The sequence below is a fragment of the Humulus lupulus genome, chromosome 2 (genome assembly GCF_963169125.1).
Source record: "Humulus lupulus chromosome 2, drHumLupu1.1, whole genome shotgun sequence".
NCBI lineage: Eukaryota > Viridiplantae > Streptophyta > Magnoliopsida > Rosales > Cannabaceae > Humulus > Humulus lupulus.
This window is the reverse complement of record NC_084794.1, coordinates 218,196,736-218,217,998: the sequence shown is the minus strand read 5'-3', so window position 1 is coordinate 218,217,998 and position 21,263 is coordinate 218,196,736. Positions and strand designations below refer to the sequence as shown.

The following is a 21,263-nucleotide window of genomic DNA, read 5'->3' as shown; positions in this document are numbered from 1 at the left end:
CTGCATCTGTTGGGAATTTCATGGCGAGGTGCCATATCGAAGTGACGGCCCGTAGGTCGATCAGAATTAGTCTCCCAATTATAACATTGTATGCTGAAGGACAATCAACTACTATGAAAGTAGTGAGTAATGTCCTATTAGCAGGTGTAGTACCTGTGTAACTGGAAGCCTAATCGACCCTGTTGGGGCGAGCCCTTCACCAGAAAAACCATAAATGGTTTGGTTGCATGGCTTCAGGTCTTTGACGGACAACTTCATTCTTTCCAGCGAAGACTTGTACAGGATGTTGACCGAACTTCCTATGTCGACCAACACCCTTTTCACCATCATGTTGGAAATTTCTACGTCTATGACCAGCAGATCAGAGTGTGGGAATCGCACGTGCTGGGCATCGTCTTCAGAGAAGGTTATCAATTCCTCCTCTGTTCGAGCCTTTTTTGGTGCTCGATCCTCCACACTCATCATCTCGATGTCCTGGTCGTGGCGTAGGGTTCGAGCGTATCATTCCCTTGCCATCCCACTGTCTCCTGCAAGATGTGGGCCTCTGCAGATGGTGGGTAAAGTGCCTACCACAGGAGCTGGCTGTAGAGGTGGCGAGCGTTGGCGCGCAGGCACCTGCTCATTGCCACCTAGAGCCTCTCGCTGAGATCCTCTTGCCGCTCGCACATATCTTCTCAAATGTCCCTTCCTTATCAGGAACTCAATCTCATCTTTCAGCTGGTTACATTCATTGGTGTCGGGCCCGTAGTCGTTGTGAAAACGACAGAACTTTGTCGTGTCTCTCTTGGAGATATCTTTCCTAATAGCTGTGGGTCGTTTGTAAGGCACGCTTGAGCTGGTCGCCTGGTAGACTTCAGCTCGGCTTTCGACAAGGGTCGTGTAGTTGGTGAATCTTGGCTCGTATCGATTGCCTTTGGGGCGTTTACTCTCAGAAGTTGAGGGTTCATTGTTCGCCCTTTTTCCATCGTTCCTACCATTGCCATTCCTGTTGCCCTTGTCGTTGCCATTGGGATTTTCCTGCCCGTTGGCAGCTTTGGCGGGTTCTTCCTTGGGCCCCTTGTCTTTTGTGGGCGATTTCCCTTCATTGGCAATCGCATCTTCGAGCTTTATATACCGATTAGCCCGATCCAAAAACTCTTGGGTACTTCTTACCCCATTCTTTCTGAGGCTACTCCAGAGGGGTGAATGGCGCCTAACTCCAGCAGTTAGAGCCATCATCTTACCCTCATCGCCCACTGTCTTAGCTCCAGCTACTGCTTGCATGAAGCGTTGGACATATTCTTTCAAGGTCTCTCCCTCTTTCTGGCGTATCTCGACTAGTTGGTTGGCCTTTGTGGGGTGTACGCGACCCGCGTAGAACTGTCCGTAAAATTCCTTCACGAACATTTCCCAAGATACTATGCTAGTTGGAGGGAACTTGAAGAACCACTCCTGGGCGGTGTCAGACAGTGTCGCAGGGAAGATCTGGCAGCGGGCATCTTCCAACACTTTTTGTATGTCCATTTGTATCTCAACCTTATTAACGTGAGATATTAGGTCTCCATACCCGTTGAAGTTCGGCAATGTAGGCATCTTGAACTTACTGGGGGTTTCGGCTGCAGCAATCCTCTGTACAAAGGGGGTGCCTCTCCTCCCATCGTACTCAATATGGGATGTTCGTCCCCCGACCAGTTGCAGTACCGCCTGGTTCAGGGCATCAATCTGAGCCTGAACAGCTTCTGGGACTGCTGGGGCCACCGATGCCAGGGGAGCGTACTCGTCATGCCTCTCACAACGGTCGTTGAGTACATCTCTTAGATCATCGTCTCTACGTCTCTGCTCGCTAGCTCCTAGCCAACTAAAGATGTTCTGCTGCCTGGGTTTCCCCCCAGCGTTGTGGCTAGCTGGCCTATTTTCTCTAGGTGGGGGGTTTCTGCCTCCACCTCTTTCTTTATTTCTCTGTCCAGCATTTCCTCCGCCGGAATCGGCTTCATTATAGTCATGGCCATCTCTGAATTGTGGTTGGCTATGGCGTAACCGGCTATTCACGCTATTTCCTCCTCAGGCTGGCACTTCCCGAGCGTCAGGGGGAGGCCTGCGCTGGTCGTTGGGTCCCCGTACATAGTTATGCTGTGGGGGGCCCTTGACCGCAGAGCCTGACTCAATGTTCCTCCTATTGGCAGAAGGACGCTGCCCCTTGCTCGGTAGAGTCGGCTCTTCATCCGCTGGGTGTCTAGGGCTGTGGGGCGGCTGCCCTGCCCTATTTTGCCTCGAGTGATGGGGATTGCCTCAACCAGCCTGGGATGGAGGCTGCTGCTTAGGATCCCTAGGTGGGACATCTTCCTGAGCCATAGGCGGCTGCTCCGGCCTTTGAGAGCTTGCTGGCTGGAGCGGAGGGCTTGGATTTGGACCTCTTTGAGGTGGTGCATTTGGTGGCTGATCTGGCTGGGAGGCTGGCATAGCCTGACTCCTAGCCAGTTGAATGGCTGCTTCAAGGGCGGCCATGGCATCCCTCTGCCGACTGTAATGCCCCAAATTTCCTAATAAGGTTTAGGACCTTGATTAGGAGGCTGGGATGGCCATAATTGATTTATTATGATATTTAATGATTATATGCATGTTTGTGTGAATTATATTATTATATGATGGTAAATGCATGCATATGGGTTCAATTTTAATTATAAGGGCATTTTGGTAATTTGGCCTGTTGAGGGCATGATTGTGAATTTTCATGCATGTGGGTGAATTATAAATAATACCACATGATATGTGGATTGGTTCGAGCCATTCGGCATGAGACGATCATGGAAAGGCAAGTTTTCAGTCTGTCATAACAGGATTAAGTCGGGGCTCGGAGTGAGTCTCGGGGTAATTTGGTGATTAGAATGTTGTTGGGAATTAAAGGGTAACGAGATATGAATTATTGGTGTTTGAAAATATTGAGAATAACGGGAATTGGAGGGTGTTAATTATAATTAACGAGATAGGCGGGAAAGGTCAGTTTTTCCCTTGGTGGCTATTAAGTGTTTTAATTAGGCTTAGGGACAATATGGTCTTTTCACCCTAAGGTTGTATTAAGCCATTAGAAGGCTGTGGAAGTGTAAAAAAACAGAGCATCATCATCCTCATCTTTCTTTCTCTCCCGTACCTATTCCTCCTCCTTCTTCCTTTTGATTTTTGAGAGCCAATTTGAGGTATTAAGCTAGGAAATCAAGATTTGGAGGTTATAGACTTGATTCATCCATTGAAGAGGACCCAAAACCATCTTGAGGTAAGAAATCATCCATGAACTTTAAGCTTTACTCTGTTTTTCTTTTAGTTTTCAGTCAAGGAGATTTTGATGTGGATAGTTAGATTTAATGGGAGTTTTTGAGTTTGGATGCTTGGGTTTTGATGAGGGTGTGATATAGATGATGATTTGGGGTTGAATTGGATGTTTTGGTAAGGTTTGGGGCTGGTTTGAAGGGTTGTTTTTCAGGAGAAGTCGCAAGGAAGGAAACCAGAAAGTTTCTGGTCTGTGGTTGGCGTAGCAGTGCCACTCAGGGCGCAGCAGCGCTAGGCAAGGCAGAGAGCTGGGCCTCTTTGACTTGGAAATAGCGCCTCAGCGCCATTTAATAGGGCTGCAGCGCTGGTCCATTTTCCAGCAAGCCTATTTTAGGGCTTGGAATGACCTTTAAGGCTCGGGGTTTGATTCCTTTGCCCCGTTTAAGTATATTAAGATTCCCGAGAGTGCGGGATTGATCTCGGGAGTGAGGTTTTAGATTATAAACCTTTTTATGATTTATTTTATTGATGGGATTCCATATTTGGTTATGACTAGGTGACCGCTAAAGGACCAAAGGATTGATCGTTCTCAAGGATTGTTCTTTTACTAGTTCTTGCTCGAACCTGAGGTAAGAAAACTGCACCCCATATGTGACATGCATGGTTATTATTGATGCATGTTGGATGTTTAAATATGATGCATGCGGTGCACGAGAAACATGTGATTAGGGCATGCCATGAATATTGAATATGAGATTGTCCAGAGCTTGAGCCTCTGTGTGTATGCATGATCTTAATTGTGCTATTAATTGCTAAGTAAGCATGCTGAATGCCCTGTATTTGGATATTAGACATATGATATATGTTTGGTAGCATTGCTTACTTGTGCATGGCCCTGATCACTCAGATTTGGCATTGGTCGTGTGTTACCGACCTGGGAGCCAGTAACGGCATAAGCGTCATGAACACAGGGCCGATAAAAGATTAGATCTAATCGACATTCTGCATTAGATGACTCAACAAGAGCATTAATGCCGGACCAACCTCAAGTTCGATGAAAATTAAAAGCGCTTGTGTGGCTTACCCATCAGTCACTCATCTGTTTAAGCTAGTGACTACCCATCAGTCACTCATCTGATAGAGCCATTGCAGGAAAGCCCAGGTAACGGTTTCGTTACACAGCTATGGGCACCGAGCCCCATAGTGACTTGCTTGTCAGTCACTCAGTATGGTTAACAGAACCTCAAAGTGATATTCACTCATCTGTTCAGGGCTATAAGCTCTGTATGCTCATTTTGATCATCATTTGCATGGCTTTGGGTGTTGAGCCCCGTAGCGACTTGCTTGTCGGTCACTCAGTATGGTTTACCAGAACCTCTAGTGTTAAATCACTCATCTGATTAGGATTGACTTGATAGTCATCCAATCAGGCGGGTAGGATTTCTTATCCTTGATTCCCCAGCATTGTCTGAATTTACTTGCATGCTTGATTAGAGCTATGTTTGCTAGGCATGCCAGATATGATTTGATATCATGATATGACTGGTCATGAGCATATTGAGTTTTCTTGTTGGGCTTCGGCTCACGGGTGCTATGTGGTGCAGGTAAAGGAAAAAGAAAGCTAGACCATCCTTGAGTTGGAGAGCTTAGGTGACAATGTGTACATATGCAGCTGCTTGACCGCCACGACCGAGGTTTGAAGGAGAAGAACTAGGGCTAAACTCTGTTTTGCCGCTTAGATCGGCTGGTTGTAAATATCTTCTTGTAATAGACCTTTAAATTATATTTTTGGGATCCCAATGTATACAGTAAACGTTCTAGTGAAGTGTTATATCTTAACCGAAATTTTTAATCCCTAAACCGCTAATCATACTTAGTTACACGTTTATGGCCAAATGACTCGATTAGCGAATTTAGCACTGTTTGCAATGTGCACCGTACGGTCCCTGGAGTTGGGGCGTTACAATTTTGTTATCAGAGCCTGTCAAGGTTTATGGGTTCCTGAAGACAAGCTGGGCATGTACACTCGTCACTGAAGATAGCTTCACTCAGGGAATGGTAACTATTTTTGTAGTTTTGTGTTTAACTGCTTAAATAGAATGTAATTGCTTTACTTGCACATTGTATTAGGGAGCATGAGATTTTGATAGAGCCAGGCTAAACTCTTGACTAAATGATTATATGCTTCGTGAATTTATTTATGAATGTGATCATATGATTACCTGCTCCATGAATATATAATTGTGATATTTGCATGCTGGAGTTGGAGGCATGGTATGAATGATGGAAGAGCAGGGAACATGATTAATGTATGAATGTCGTGGGCATGTTTTTAGCACTGCAAGTGGTTTGAGATTGTGGTGTGGTAAGATTGATCCCGTGGGGAAAGCTCTTGATATGCTCATAATGATTAATGGGTCCAGTTATTGACTGTAGATTCAAACAGCAGGTTTATAGCCAAGGCAGATAATGAGGCCTGGTGGTGGTTATACAGAGGCTGGAAATTATAGCCAGGGTATCAATTCTTCATCTGCTCCTACGAGTTTTCAGCAGATAGTCACAGATTTGCAATCAAGATTGCAGAGGCATGAGGAAGAGATTATGTGTCTGAAGCAACAGCGGAGTCTGTTGGGGAACACTTCTTCCTTGGTTATGCCAGGAGTGGCACCAGCTTTGGCTCAGCCTAGGGTTGAGAGTAGATGGGAATCTCTCTGTGGAAGATTCCAGGAGTATTACCCTCCAATTTTCGAGGGAGGCCTAGATCCATTTAGAGCTGAGCAATGGATGGGCATGATCAGTTCCATTCTTGATAGTATGGGGCTGGAAGGTCACGATAGGGTGATCTGCGCTACATTTGTATTGCGGGTTGATGCTCGGACGTGGTGGGAAGTAATATCCCAGACATGAGACACAGCTGTGATGGATTGGAAAGAGTTTAGGCAGCTGTTTAATGAGAGGTATTATTGTGATGTAGCTAAGACTGCTAAGTTGAATGAGTTTGTGAGTCTCGTTCAAGGAAAGGCAACTGTGGCCGAGTATGTTAGCAGATTTGATGGGTTGGCCAAGTTTTCTTTTGACTTGGTACCCACAGATGTAGCTCGGAAGGAAAGGTTTATCCAAGGATTGAATCCTGGAATAGCTCAGGGCATTAGAGTTGCCCCAGTGCATGAAGTCTCTACCTATGCTCAGGTGGTAGAGAAGGCTCTTGTTGTTAAGAGCATAAGAGATAAGAAGAAGAGTACTAGAGAGCACGAAGCTCAGATAATGGTATCTCCACTTATTGGAGTAAGCAAGAAGAAAAGCTGGAAGACTTTCCCATAATGCGCTCGGTGCAAGAGGCATCATCTGGGAGAATGCCGAGCAAGGGCATGTTTCTTATGTGACATGGTTGGGCACTTCAAGAAGGATTGCCCAAGGTTAAGAAAGGATAAGCAAAAGGGATAGATAGCTCGACTCCAGCTCAAGTGTTTAGTCCGAGGCAGTCAGAGTCTGAGACTGAGACTAGTTCCTCAGGGGTGGCAGGTCAGTTTTCTAGTTTTGATTTCTAAGTTATGCTGATTGGTTTTGGTGCCATGTTATTCCTTTGTTTGTTGCATATAGAGGGGCATAAAGATGATATGTTGATCACATGGTCATGTTGTGATGGGAAGATGATACTGTATTGGTGACTTAAGACATAAGTGGAGTTGTGACAAAAAGGATTCCTCAATGGTTTGGATAAAGCTGGTTATGACTGGCTTTGGTTTGATCTGAGATATGGATAAGTTAAGTAAGTGTGGGGCAATTTTAAATGGCAAGGAAAGAATAGTATTTCTTGGGCTTGAGAGTGGAAAGCCTTGTGGCAGTTGGCGATGTGCGTAGCTTTGGTATGCTGATGACATCTGTATTGAGAGCTAGAGTTTTATTGTAGAGGGATGCATAGAACTCTTAGCTAGTGTGGTGGATACCACTTAGATTGTGCCAGTGGGGTCAGGACAGACTGGATTAGTCAGTGAGTTTCTGGATGTGCTTCTAGGGGATTTGTCAGGGTTTCTTTTATATGAAGAGATAGAATGGTAATTTGTTTTAGTGTCAGGGATAGAGTTGAATTGAGGGCACTATTTTGAATGACTCAGTAGGGTTGTAAGAACTCGAGGCTTAGATATAGAGTAGGATGGAAATCTCAAAAGTGGATTCTTGATCTGGTTAGTACCAGTTAGAGACCGGGGAGAAGGTTGATCAGAAGACTATTATAATAGATAAGAGCACTGGGAGTGCTAAGTATGTCTTGAGAATTTGTTTAATGCCAAGTGTTTGTGAATCAGATGTACAGAGCATTCAAAGGTTTATTTGAATGGGATTTGTGATCATCTTGGACGATGGTATCATGATGTATTCTCTGCAAAGATTTGCCAAGGTCAAGGAACGCCTCGGAAGGCAAGAGTTTCCTTGGGTGGTAAGGATATTAAAGGTGCTTTGTGAAAAGGGTCTGAGTCTTTTTGCAGATCAGAACCAGTTAGTAGGTTGTTATGACACCTCAGTGATAGGAAAAAAAAAGGATTGCTTATGCAACATGTTGGTCAAAGGATGTGACCAAAACTGGAGTAGAGTTTCTGGTGGGATAGGTGGCCAGTTGTATGCTTGAGATTACTATCTCAGAGAAAATAAAAAGGAAAGATGACTAAGTGAACCATAGATAGGAAATATTGAATGGAAGGTCTTAGCTGGATTAACTAAGAATTGTACAGCGTCAGGTATGGATTTACTGTGGTATAGGGTTGGATTTGGGATCCGATGGATACTGAGATTAATTGGGAGATTCTGGATGAATCTCATGTTGTTCTTTTATTCTCTTCATTCAGGCATCATGGAAATGTAACAGAATACGAAAGTTTTATAGTGATGGCCTGAGATGGAGAGGGATGTAATGGAATTCGAGGTAAAGTTCTTAACCTGTTAATGGGTCAAGTCAGAGTGTCAGGAATCAGCAAAGTCATTGCAGTTTTGAGTGTTTTGTAATGGAAACAAGGAAGCATCGCGATGGGTTTCGTGGTGGGGTTGCCCAGGTTGTGGGTCAGTGTGATTTGGATTAGATCATTATGGATCGGTTTTCCAAGTGAGTTCACTTCTATCAGTAAGGACAAGTAGTGTAACTAGTCAGTATTCAGATCTCTATGTGAGAGAGATAGTGTGCCTTCATGGAAAATTCAAGGTATATCTGATTAGATGAAGACTTTATTGTTACTTCCAGGTCTTGGAAGGGTTAAGGAAGGCGATGGATATATAGATGGAATTCAGTACAGTTCATCATTCTCAGACTGATGTTAATCAGAGAGAGAGTTATCCAGTGTTGGAAAGGTACCTTATGAGATAAGGTATGGTAAAGCATGTTTGTCACCCATTCATTGGAATGATATGGGTGAGATGTTATATCTAGATCATGAGATGGTTCAAGGGACTATTAGAGGTTGGAGCTTCGATGCTCACTTCTCATAGTAAATGGAAAAGTTTTACTGAATTGGAAAGTAAGAACATAGAGTTCCAGGTAGAAGATCATATCCTCCTTACAAGTATCACCATGGAAAGGGGGTGATGAGTTAAGGGCAAGTTGAGCCCTGGAAAAGTATAACAGTTTGAGTCCTGAATAGGACTGATCAGGTTAACTTGATTCGACCTTGTTTTGGCACTGTCAGTTGTGAACAGTGTATTATTGTAACGCCCTGGATAGCCAAGACCGCTACATTGTGTGTTTATAAAGGTGTGAGACTTGCTAATCAAGTCGTTTAATCAAAACATGTCACTAGTTAAAGTGTTCTAGGGCTAAAAGACATTTTGGCCTCAAAAGATACATTTTATAAGTTATAAACAATTTACAGAAGGGATCCCCAAAAGTACAATGTTTAAAAGTTGGTTAACAAAACTCAACAGTTAAGAGTAAACATTAGCCATACTAAGGAAAAATACAAGGTTTTGGTCCTCTCGTCCTTGTAATCTCCTCAACCGTGGCGGTTGAGCGGCCTGACATGTACAGTCACCTTGCAGAGCTCTCCACTCAGGGTTGATCAATCTTGCCCTTGCCTTTACCTGAACCACGCAGCACCCGTGAGCCAAAGCCCAGCAAGAAAACAACATATACAATATTTTCAAACAGATTTCTAGTAAGCATGTTCAGATATTCAACCCATAGCATATAAGCATATTTCAAGGTACAATAACTTCATCTATACTTAGATTATTCAACACTCTCATTAATCACATTCATAGCTGAATATAATAATCAACAATCACAAATACTAGGGCCGACACCTTAGGTCGCACCCTCTGTTTAATCCACTGACTCCGGCCCACTTAAACCGAGCTCAGTGCATAATAAGCTGTCCTCGGATACCAGTGTCCGAGCCGTGCCAATTGCACAAGTTAACCGTGGCACGCTTAGGCCGTTGGTTTACAATTTACATGGCATAATACCATTCTTTCAATCATATATATCAGGGAGCCCTTAGTCCCATTCAAATATTCAACCGGGTGTAGTTTTCTTACCTTTGGCTTCTAGATGTACTAGTTACGGGCGATACCCCTTGAGCGCGATCCGATCCCTAAGCCCTAGCTTAGCACCTAGTCACAACCATGATGAAGGATACCATTAACAATCTTAAATGAGTTCCTAAACCAAGTTCTAGTCCCCGAAACATTGAACTTCACCAAATATGATAAAAGATTCAATCCCGAGCACCTTAGGTTAAATTCCCAAGCCTAAAATCTCAAAATCCCAAAATCCCTTAAGGGCCCCGGCATGGGCTATCCATGCCGCGGCATGGCCCCAGACAGAACCCTCCATGGGCACAAAAACAGGTAAGGGTCGTGGCATTCCTTAGGCCATGCCGCGACCCGCCCTCCTTCCTCAGCACAACTCAACTTCCAAGGGTTGCGGCTCACCAAGAACCATGCCGCGACCCGACCCCTTCGAACCTAGAAAAACCACCATTTTTAACTCCCAAACCTCATGCAAACTCACTCAAACCCACCCCAAATCCACAACTCAATTATCCAAAGACTTCCCACAAGATTCCAACAACTCAACCCAGCTGAATCCTAGGCTAGAAACCCATCAAAGACCCATTTCAATTACTAAAACTTCCTAACTTAAAAACACAAAACCCAGCCATGGAAACTCTAAAATTCAACCATCAAACTTTGAATTGAACCTTACCTCAGTTGTAGAATCGTTTCTCCAAGGATCCCCTGGCCTATCCTCAGAGTTTCAAGCCTCAAACTCCACCTTAAATATCAAAATCACAATTATCAAAAACTCAGCCATTTCTCTTAAAGTTCCTAACCACAGAACGAAAATCAATGCTTACCTTGGCTCTAATTCAGTCCTTGATTAGTTCTTGAGCTTAACCTCTAATTCAGCCCTTTAATTCCTCAAAGATTCAGCTTGATTCCAGTAATTCCTCCTCAAAGTTCAGTGTTGTTCTTCCTTAGGAGAGAGAAGAGAGAGAAAGGGTCGGTTTAATTTCCGTGTCTATTATTTTCTAAGTCTTTCCAAGTATATCCTTAGGTTATTAGACTAATCCCAAAGCTCGGGGTGTCGGAAACGTCCCCAAGGGCAAAACGGTAAAATCCCCCAATAATCCCGCCTAGACATCCTAACCTCAAATATATCTCCAATTATTTATTTTCATCACCCGATAGTCTAAATCACTACCCGATACCTAAAATACTCCTTGACTTGTCCAAAGTCAATTATAATGCCCCGTTGTGACTTTTCCCGCTATCTAGCCCTAGGATCGCCTCGAGTCGCCAGCTACAGAGCTATCCACATAATAATGTGGTTCTCACATATACAACATGTCTATTTCATATTATCACATAATATCATCAATTATCATATAATATCATTTAAGCACTATTAATCACATAATATCTCATTCAAATAAATACTATTCACTCAAATCCCATTTATGCCCTCCCGGCACACTAATCAAGGCCCTTAAGCCTTATTAGCGAATTTGGGTCGTTACAATTATGTACTTCCATGCAGTGGACATGAATTACAGGAAACTCATGAGTTGAGTTATGAGAATCTGGAGATTGAGGCTAAGTTATCTGAAAGGAATAACCAGTCCAATTATGGGACAAAAAGAATAAGGTTCTGAGGAATAAATTATACCTTGAGTCAAGGTATGCTGCAGAAATAGTGAGGTCGAAGGAATGACCTGGGAATCTGGGATCAGTCGTGCGGAATTCTTATTCCGGGCAAGTCAGATAAATTTCGAGGACGAAATTTCTGTAAGGAGGGGATAGTTGTAATGCCCCAAATTTCCTAATAAGGTTTAGGACCTTGATTAGGAGAACGGGAGGGCCATAATTGATTTATTATTATATTTAATGATTATATGCATGCTTGTGTGAATTATATTATTATATGATGGTAAATACATGCATATGGGTTCAATTTTAATTATAAGGGCATTTTGGTAATTTGGCCCGTTGAGGGCGTGATTGTGAATTTTTATGCATGTGGGTGAATTATAAATAATACCACATGATATGTGGATTGGTTCGAGCCATTCGACATGAGACGATCATGGAAATGCAAGTTTTCGGTCTAGTCATAACGGGATTAGGTCGGGGCTCAAAGTGAGTCTCGGGGTAGTTTGGTGATTAGAACGTTGCTGGGAATTAAAGGGTAACGGGATATGAATTATTGGTGTTTGAGAATATTGAGAATAACAGGAATTGGAGGGTGTTAATTATAATTAACGAGATAGGCGGGAAATGTCAGTTTTTCCCTTGGTGGCTGTTAAGGGTTTTAATTAGACTTAGGGACAATATGGTCTTTTCACCCTAAGGTTGTATTAAGCCATTAGAAGGCTGTGGAAGTGTAAAAAAACAGAGCATCATCATCCTCATCTTTCTTTCTCTCCCGTACCTATTCATCCTCCTTCTTCCTTTCGATTTTTGAGAGCCAATTTGAGGTATTAAGCTAGGAAATCAAGATTTGGAGGTTATAGATTTGATTCATCCATTGAAGAGGACCCAAAACCATCTTGAGGTAAGAAATCATCCATGAACTTTAAGCTTTACTCTGTTTTTCTTTTAGTTTTCAGTCAAGGAGATTTTGATGTGGATAGTTAGATTTAATGGGAGTTTTTGAGTTTGGATGCTTGGGTTTTGATGAGGGTGTGATATAGATGATGATTTGGGGTTGAATTGGATGTTTTGGTAAGGTTTGGGGCTGGTTTGAAGGGTTGTTTTTCAGGAGAAGTCGCAAGGAAGGAAACCAGAAAGTTTCTGGTCTGTGGTTGGCGTAGCAGTGCCACTCAGGGCGCCGCAGCGCTAGGCAGGGCAGAGAGCTGGGCCTCTTTGACTTGGAAATAGCGCCTCAGCGCCATTTAATAGGGCTGCAGCGCTGGTCCATTTTCCAGCAAGCCTATTTTAGGGCTTGGAATGACCTTTAAGGCTCGGGGTTTGATTCCTTTGCCCCGTTTAAGTATATTAAGATTCCCGAGAGTGCGGGATTGATCTCGGGAGTGAGGTTTTAGATTATAAACCTTTTTATGATTTATTTTATTGATGGGATTCCATATTTGGTTATGACTAGGTGACCGCTAAAGGACCAAAGGATTGATCGTTCTCAAGGATTGTTCTTTTACTAGTTCTTGCTCGAACCTGAGGTAAGAAAACTGCACCCCATATGTGACATGCATGGTTATTATTGATGCATGTTGGATGTTTAAATATGATGCATGCGGTGCACGAGAAACATGTGATTAGGGCATGCCATGAATATTGAATATGAGATTGTCCAGAGCTTGAGCCTCTGTGTGTATGCATGATCTTAATTGTGCTATTAATTGCTAAGTAAGCATGCTGAATGCCCTGTATTTGGATATTAGACATATGATATATGTTTGGTAGCATTGCTTACTTGTGCATGGCCCTGATCACTCAGATTTGGCATTGGTCGTGTGTTACCGACCTGGGAGCCAGTAACGGCATAAGCGTCATGAACACAGAGCCGATAAAAGATTAGATCTAATCGACATTCTGCATTAGATGACTCAACAAGAGCATTAATGCCGGACCAACCTCAAGTTCGATGAAAATTAAAAGCGCTTGTGTGGCTTACCCATCAGTCACTCATCTGTTTAAGCTAGTGACTACCCATCAGTCACTCATCTGATAGAGCCATTGCAGGAAAGCCCAGGTAACGGTTTCGTTACACAGCTATGGGCACCGAGCCCCATAGTGACTTGCTTGTCAGTCACTCAGTATGGTTAACAGAACCTCAAAGTGATATTCACTCATCTGTTCAGGGCTATAAGCTCTGTATGCTCATTTTGATCATCATTTGCATGGCTTTGGGTGCTGAGCCCCGTAGGGACTTGCTTGTCGGTCACTCAGTATGGTTTACTAGAACCTCTAGTGTTAAATCACTCATCTGATTAGGATTGACTTGATAGTCATCCAATCAGGAGGGTAGGATTTCTTATCCTTGATTCCCCAGCATTGTCTGAATTTACTTGCATGCTTGATTAGAGCTATGTTTGCTAGGCATGCCAGATATGATTTGATATCATGATATGACTGGTCATGAGCATATTGAGTTTTCTTGTTGGGCTTCGGCTCACGGGTGCTATGTGGTGCAGGTAAAGGAAAAAGAAAGCTAGACCATCCTTGAGTTGGAGAGCTTAGGTGACAATGTGTACATATGCAGCTGCTCGACCGCCACGGCCGAGGTTTGAAGGAGAAGAACTAGGGCTAAACCCTGTTTTGCCGCTTAGATCGGCTGGTTGTAAATATCTTCTTGTAATAGACCTTTAAATTATATTTTTGGGATCCCAATGTATACAGTAAACGTTCTAGTGAAACGTTATATCTTAACCACAATTTTTAATCCCTAAACCGCTAATCATACTTAGTTACACGTTTATGGCCAAATGACTCGATTAGCGAGTTTAGAACTGTTTGCAATGTGCACCGTAACGGTCCCTGGAGTTGGGGCGTTACACCGACGATCTATTTCCGCCTACCGCTCACTCAGCTCTTGGCGCTGGCGTTCTATTTCTCTTTGCTGCAGTGCCATTGTCTCTGCCGCATTCTCCTGGTTGGCACTCAGATTAGCCAACTCATCTTGCAACCCTCCTAGCGTTGCCCTCAGTGTTTCAGAATCTAATTCCTCCTCATCAAACTCCAAATGTGGTTCATTCTCGGCCACATTTGGGGGAGAGGTTGGGATGGTGTAGCGTCAGCAGCTTATCCAGTCTTCTTGGATGTTTTCACCATTAGATTTTTTTACAGTTTTTTGTCAAACTCTCAATGAAAGCACCAGAATGTTGACCCACGATTTGGCCAATGACACGGAGTCAAATATACGACAAAAGATAAAACGACAAGTAAGAAAGATAATCTAATAAAAGAGAAGAAAACGCCAAGGATTTATAGTGGTTCGGCCCCAAACGTTGGTAATGACCTAAGTCCACTTAGTGCTATTATTAAGATTGAATCTCAAAGTAGTGATCAAAGAACTAGGGTTCTTGTGTTCACAAACCTTGGAAGGAATAGCTATTTGGCAGAAAGTTAGGAAAGGTGTGTGATATTTCTCTCTCTCTTCCCATGGCTCGGAAGAGGAAAGGCATATTGAAGCCGGTGGTGGTTTCCGATGAGACGGTGGTGGAAGACCTCCCTTCGATCCAAGAAGTGGAACCTGATCTGAATCCTGTTGATGAATTTCATGATCCGTGCGATGAATTGGAGATGGAACGTGGTGTTGAATCGATACGTGTTGGAAGTGTGAATCGCACCTCTCCCAAATCAGCGAGTTGGGCTGAGGAGGCAGAGGGAACTGATTTTCAGAGGTCGGCTAAGGATGTTTGGAGTAAATTTAAATCGAACCAGGTTCTTACCCCTTCTACTCGCCTGAATTTCACTGAACCCCTGAAAGTGGGTGACCAAATTGTGGCCCGTCTAGATATGGAGGAGGTGGAGATTGAAGCTTCGTTCTGGAAAAAATGCCATTGTTTGTATTGTGCTGGGAGCTAACCCACCTTTTAGAGTGTTTGAATGTTTTGTCAAGAGAATTTGGGGAAACTTAGGTGTTGATAAGATAGTAAGAATGCACTCAGGTTTTACCCTTGTTAACTTCAGGGATGAAGCTACTCGGGACCTGATATTGGAAATGGGAGTTATTCATTTTGACAAAAAATCGGCGATTCTTCGTCCTTGGACTTCAGACATGGACTCTGTGAAAATGGTCAAGTTGGTGCCGGTTTGGATTAGGCTGAACGGGTTGGGATTGCAATACTGGGGAAAAAATAGTCTCAGTGCTATGGTGAGTACTATTGGAAGACCGGTTATGGTGGATAAGGTGTCGCAAAGTAGATCGATGGTGAAATATGCAAGGGTATTGGTGGATATGGAGATTACGGATCACCCCCCGAAATCTATTACTTTTATCAATGAAAGGGATCAATTAGTTGAACAGTTGGTGGAGTATGAATGGCTTCCTTCTAAGTGCGCTGCATGCTCGCTTTTAGGTCATGTAGTGGCGAATTGTAACAAGGAAAATGGAGTGATTTGGAAGAAGAAACCCACTGTTGAGAATGGAGCAAAATTGGACAAGAAGAAAGTTAGTACAGAGGAGGAGTTACAGCAGCCATCTGGGTCTGTTAGTCCTGAAAACATAGTGGAGAGACCTTCAACTAATGAAGATGAGGAGAGGACAAAGAGCACACATGAGCGACATGATTCAAAAGAGAGTTGTGTAATGCAGGGCATTTCAAATGATGCTCAGCAAGATGAATCAGGGAGTTCTGTTTTTGCTGGAAACTGGATTACTCCCAAAAGGAGAGGGACTAGACAGGTTATGGCAGCTCCTCACAAGACAGATACAACTCTAGGCAAGGCTATTCCGGGTAATGGATATGCGGTTCTTCAAGAATCTGGGGATGGGCATTTGGTTACCAATTCTAACCCAATTAAGTGATGGAAGTTTGTAATATGATAGGGTGGAATGTGAGGGGTATGAATAAAAGAGATAAGCAAAATGCTATTCTTAGTATTTGCAAGGAAAATAAGGTTGGTTTTGGTGCTCTTTTTGAGACTAAGGTGAAACATGAGAAGATTCATGAAGTTTTTGAAAATAATTTCCACAATTGGGATTACTTTTCTAGTCCTATCACATCTGGTAGAATTTTGGTTTTTTGGCAAGAAAAGTTTGTGACGGTTGACATCTTGCTAGAAGATCCTCAACTGGTGCATTGTAAGATTAGAGTGAGTGGCCACCAGAAGTTGTTTTTTGCCACGGTGGTTTATGGTAGTAACTCTATGGGGGAGAGGAAAAAATTATGGGACAAGTTAGCTAGTATTGGTCAGCTGAATTATCCTTGGATTATTTTTGGAGACTTTAATGCTATGTTTAGCTACCAAGATAGGAATGGTGGGAGACAAATCCTAGCAAAGGATATTGCTGATGCTCAAGACAGGTTGGCTTCAGGCCAAGTTGAGGAATTTAAATGTTCTGGTGCTCTCTATACTTGGTCGAACAAACATGAAGTAGGAGACCGAATTTTCTCAAAGTTAGATAGAGTTTTCACTAATGATTTTTGGCTGGATTCTTTCCCAAAAACTGAAGCAAGCTTCAAATGGGACTGTATCTCAGATCATAGTTACTATGTGATTAGAAGTCAAGAAGTTAACAAGGTGGGGTTCATTCCTTTTCGTTACGGTAACCATTGGTTGCATTATAAAGGTTACAGAGAAACTATTTTACAATGTTGGAATGCTACTGTTGGTTCGGGAAGAGGTCTTAGGAAGGTGGTTCAGAAACTGTTTAGAGTTAAACATGTTTTGAAAAGGTTTAACAGGGAAGAGGTTGGAGATGTAGTGTTGAATTATAGGGAAGCTAAGGAGGAGTTCTGTAAAGCTCAGGAGGCCTTGGCGGCTAATCCCTCTGATCATTCTCTGCATTAAACAGTTAGTCAAGCTCAGCAAAATGTTACAGTAATGCAGAGTCGTTATGCCAGTTATCTCAAAAAGCAAAGTAAAATAAATTGGGTCAAATTCAGTGATGAAAATTCGAGGTTCTTTCATGCTATTATGAGGAAAAGAAGAGTTGAAAACAGAATTACGACTTTCACTCTTGGAGACAAAATATAAGATGAGTATTCGAAAGTTGTTGAGCACTTTCTCTCCCATTTTAAGAATTTTATGGGGAGGAGAAGTTTGGCTTCTAAGGAGATTGATAAAAACTGTTTGCTCCAGGGAAACAGATTGACTTTGGAGCAACAAGTCAGGTTATTAAGACCGTTTAGTAAGAGTGATGTGAAGAAGGCTCTTTTCAGCATTCACTCTTTTAAAAGTCCTGGGTTGGATGGCTTTGGCTCGGGTTTTTTCAAGGGGTTATGGACAGATATTGGAGATGAAATTTCTCTTGCTGTGTTAGAGTTTTTTCAGGATGGGTTCTTGCCGAAGGATCTGAATGAAACGGTGATTTCCCTCATTCCTAAGATTGCAGATCCGAATTCAGCTAGTGATTACGGCCTATTGCGTGCTGTAATACTCTCTACAAGTGTATATCGAAGATGATCTGTACTAGACTTTCGGAAGTGCTTCCCTTCCTTGTTCATAGCAATCAAGGGGCTTTCATAAAGAACAGAGTTCTTGCTCATAATATAATGATTTTCCAGGATCTCCTCAAAGGGTATACTAGGAAGAATATTTCAGCAAGATGTATAATGAAGATAGATCTGAGCAAGGCTTATGACACAGTTGACTGGCATTTTGTGGAGGAGTTGCTTAAGCATCTTTGCTTCCCCTCAAGATTTATAGACTGGATTCTAGCCTGCTTGAAAGGTACCAACTATAATCTTCTAATGAATGGTAGAACTCATGGCTCTTTTAAAGGGGAAAAAGGCCTTCGGCAGGGGGACCCAATGTCTCCTCTCTTGTTTGTGCTTATAATGGAGTACCTTACTAGATTATTGGCTCATTACTCTGGTAAAAAAGGGTTTGGTTTTCACCCTTTGTGTAAACATCTGAGGTTAACTAACCTTTGTTTGCAGACGATTTGATTATCTTTTGTAAAGGCAATGTTAGTTCAGTGAGTAAGATTCAAGAAGCTTTCAATTCGTTTTGTGATTCTACAGGTCTCTCTGCGAACAAGTCTAAATCTCAAATCTTCTTTGGAGGGGTTAAGGAATCCACTAAAATTCAGATTCTTGATATGGTGCAAATGGAAGAAGGCTCATTTCCATTGAAGTATTTGGGGGTTCATCTTCGGCCTACTAAGTGGAAAGCTTCAGACTGTGGGGTGATCCTGGACAAGCTGAACAAGAAACTTAACTGTTGGGCGAGTAGAAATCTTTCTTTTGCTGGTCGTGCCCAACTTATACACTCAGTATTGCTTGGTATTAGAAACTTTTGGATGAGTATATTCATACTTCCGTCCAAAATCACAGCGGCCATTGATAAAAGCTGTCGTGACTTTCTTTGGGGCTCTAGTGGGAATAGGAGCAAGCTTCATCTCCCTTCTTGGGAAAAGGTTTGTCTCCCTAAGAAGCTGGGTGGTATTGGTTTTTGTGAAGGCAAGAAATGGAACATGGCTTTGATGGAGAATTTTATATGGGCGTCAACAACCAAACAAGACTGCCTTTGGGTTAAATGGATTAATTCCATTTATCTGAAAGAGCATATCATTTGGAGTGTACCAATTAATCAGGAAATGAACTGGTATTTTAAGAAATTGTTGAGGTTGAGACAAGTTATTGATGAGGGTTCCTTGAGCCAAGCTGTTAAGGGAGGTAAATTCCGAATTAAACACTTTTATACTTCTCTTGTTTCTGCCCAAACAGTTGGTTTTGCTGATACTGTATGGAACAAATTTATAGTGCCCAAACATAGATTTATATACTGGCAGATTTTCAACAATCAGTTGCTTACAAGAGATCACTTGAGCCGTTTCTTGCCTCTCACCTCTGCTCTTTGCCCTGTTTGTGAATCTGATATTGAATCTCACAGCCATCTGTTCATGAAGTGCATTTTCTCTAGGAAATTTTTTGAGGAAATCAGTAGTTGGCTGGGCAATTTTCAGTGGCCGAAATTGTATGAGGAGCTTCATCTTTGGTGCTTGGAAGCTGTGCGAGACCTGAAGAACCAGATTTTAAATGCTGTGTTATCTGCTTCTTGGTATTTTATTTGGAGCAACAGGAACAGCTGCATATTTGATTCTGTTTGTAATTTAGCCAGTAGCTTAAGTTTGGAAATCAAGAAAATAGTTAAGTATAGAGTCTTGGGCATGGGTCCTCTTTCTCATAGAAAAAGGGACAGTTATTTTCGTAATGTAGTAGAGGGCTGGTAGTGTTTTCCTTGTGTGTTGTTGCTGAGTTAGCAGTTTGCTGGCTGGGTGTTTTGTAGCAGCTGCTTGCTGTGTGTTTGTACTTGGTTGGTTTTTGAATAAAGATTTTCTCTTGTTCAAAAAAAAAAAACCTTGGAAGGAATACAATAAAACGATGGATAATTGCACTATAGCTCTCTCTTTTTCTCTTTCTTAGCAAAAAGATTCCGGGATCAAAAGTCCCTTCCTTGAGCTATTTCATGCGTACTTATAGGCTCAAGGAGGGTTACATGGGCCAACATGCCATATCTTTCCTTAATAATCGCGTATCAAGATAATAATGAAGAAATATTCAATGCAATTATTATAAGATTACAGTTTAAGAAGGAAATAAATCAGGTTATACGACCAGCCTGGTCGTATCTAAAAGTTAACCCCTGGCGAAGCGATGTGCCTCTGGTCGATAGTCGAGCAGTACTTTGGCCACGTGTCAACCACGTGTGTGAAATCCTTGCCACGTCATCAGTAGCCATTTTTAGGGTAAACACCTAGTATCCAAGAGTGTGTTCTATAAGTTGAACATCCATGAGAGTGCTTGACACTAGTTTGGGACATCATTGAGATGATCAGACAAAATTGTAAGGCCGTCAAAGTCGTAGGTGCGAAATTTGAAATGGTAGGAGCGAGACTCGATGATTTAGAAGCCCTCAATGTGTTAAACACAAGCAAGGACTTGGGGGAAAATGTTGCACATGCTTTTAGTGCACATAAATCTAAGGACAATGACAATTGGTTTGCGAGCAGGAATGTATATTATGCTTGCTCATGTAGAAGGCCACCCGTTTCACAAATCAAGAAATTAGCAAGTACTCGAGGTGTGAGCAGGTAGCTCATGAGGTGAATGTTGCAATCAGATTCATTCATCGAGCAAGTCCTTGGAATTGCCAAAAAGATTTTGATTCGAAGAGAACTAATTTGACATTAAATCTGAGATATTTCGATTACACTTATTTAGAAAACAGATTAGATATATTTTTTAAGAGATAATGCCAGCAAAACTACCAAATATTTTCGAATACTTTCACTTATATACCAATTCTTTTTTTTTTTGGACGCCAAAAATATCAAATCTTTGTTAATAGTTTCACACCAATTCTTTTATTTTGACGGTAATAATACAAAATCTTTATTAATAGTTGCACTTAAGTACCAAATCATTTAAAATAATATTTTGTTATAAATAAAATTGATTTGATCTATTTTATAAAAAACTATTTAAGAAATATATATGTGACAATAATACTAAATTTCTACTGATAATGGCACTTAGACATAAATTCAATTTTTTTTTTCTAAATTTTTATATTTAATTAATTTTTATTAGTTTTTTATATGCTTTTATAAATTAAAATTGATTTAATATATTTTTTCAAAATAATTTCAGGAATATTTACAACAATAATACTAAATCTCTAATAATATTTACCCTTAAATATAAATTCAATTGTTTTATTCTTTCTATTTAAATTTTTAGATTTTAATAATTTAAAATTGATTTTATAGATTTTAAAAATTATTCAAGTAATATTTGAAATAATTATCTTTTAAAATTAGCAAATATTTTGTATTATTGCCGTAAGTGCAACTATTAATAAAAATTTGATATTATTAGCGCCAAAATAAAAAAATTAATACTTAAGTA

General features: G+C 41.6%; 1 protein-coding gene across 1 annotated transcript; it reads left to right on the top strand.

Moving 5' to 3' along the window:
- The first annotated feature begins 16,212 nt into the window (after positions 1-16,212).
- On the top strand, positions 16,213-17,199 carry LOC133815172 (uncharacterized). Its single transcript, XM_062248040.1, has one exon. It carries the CDS (start codon positions 16,213-16,215, stop codon positions 17,197-17,199), a length of 987 nt encoding a protein of 328 aa, XP_062104024.1.
- Positions 17,200-21,263: the final 4,064 nt, after the last annotated feature.

Coding starts and splice junctions, on each gene's coding strand:
- LOC133815172 (XM_062248040.1), top strand. CDS start 16,213: ATGGAAGTTTGTAATATGATAGGGTGGAATGTGAGGGGTATGAATAAA.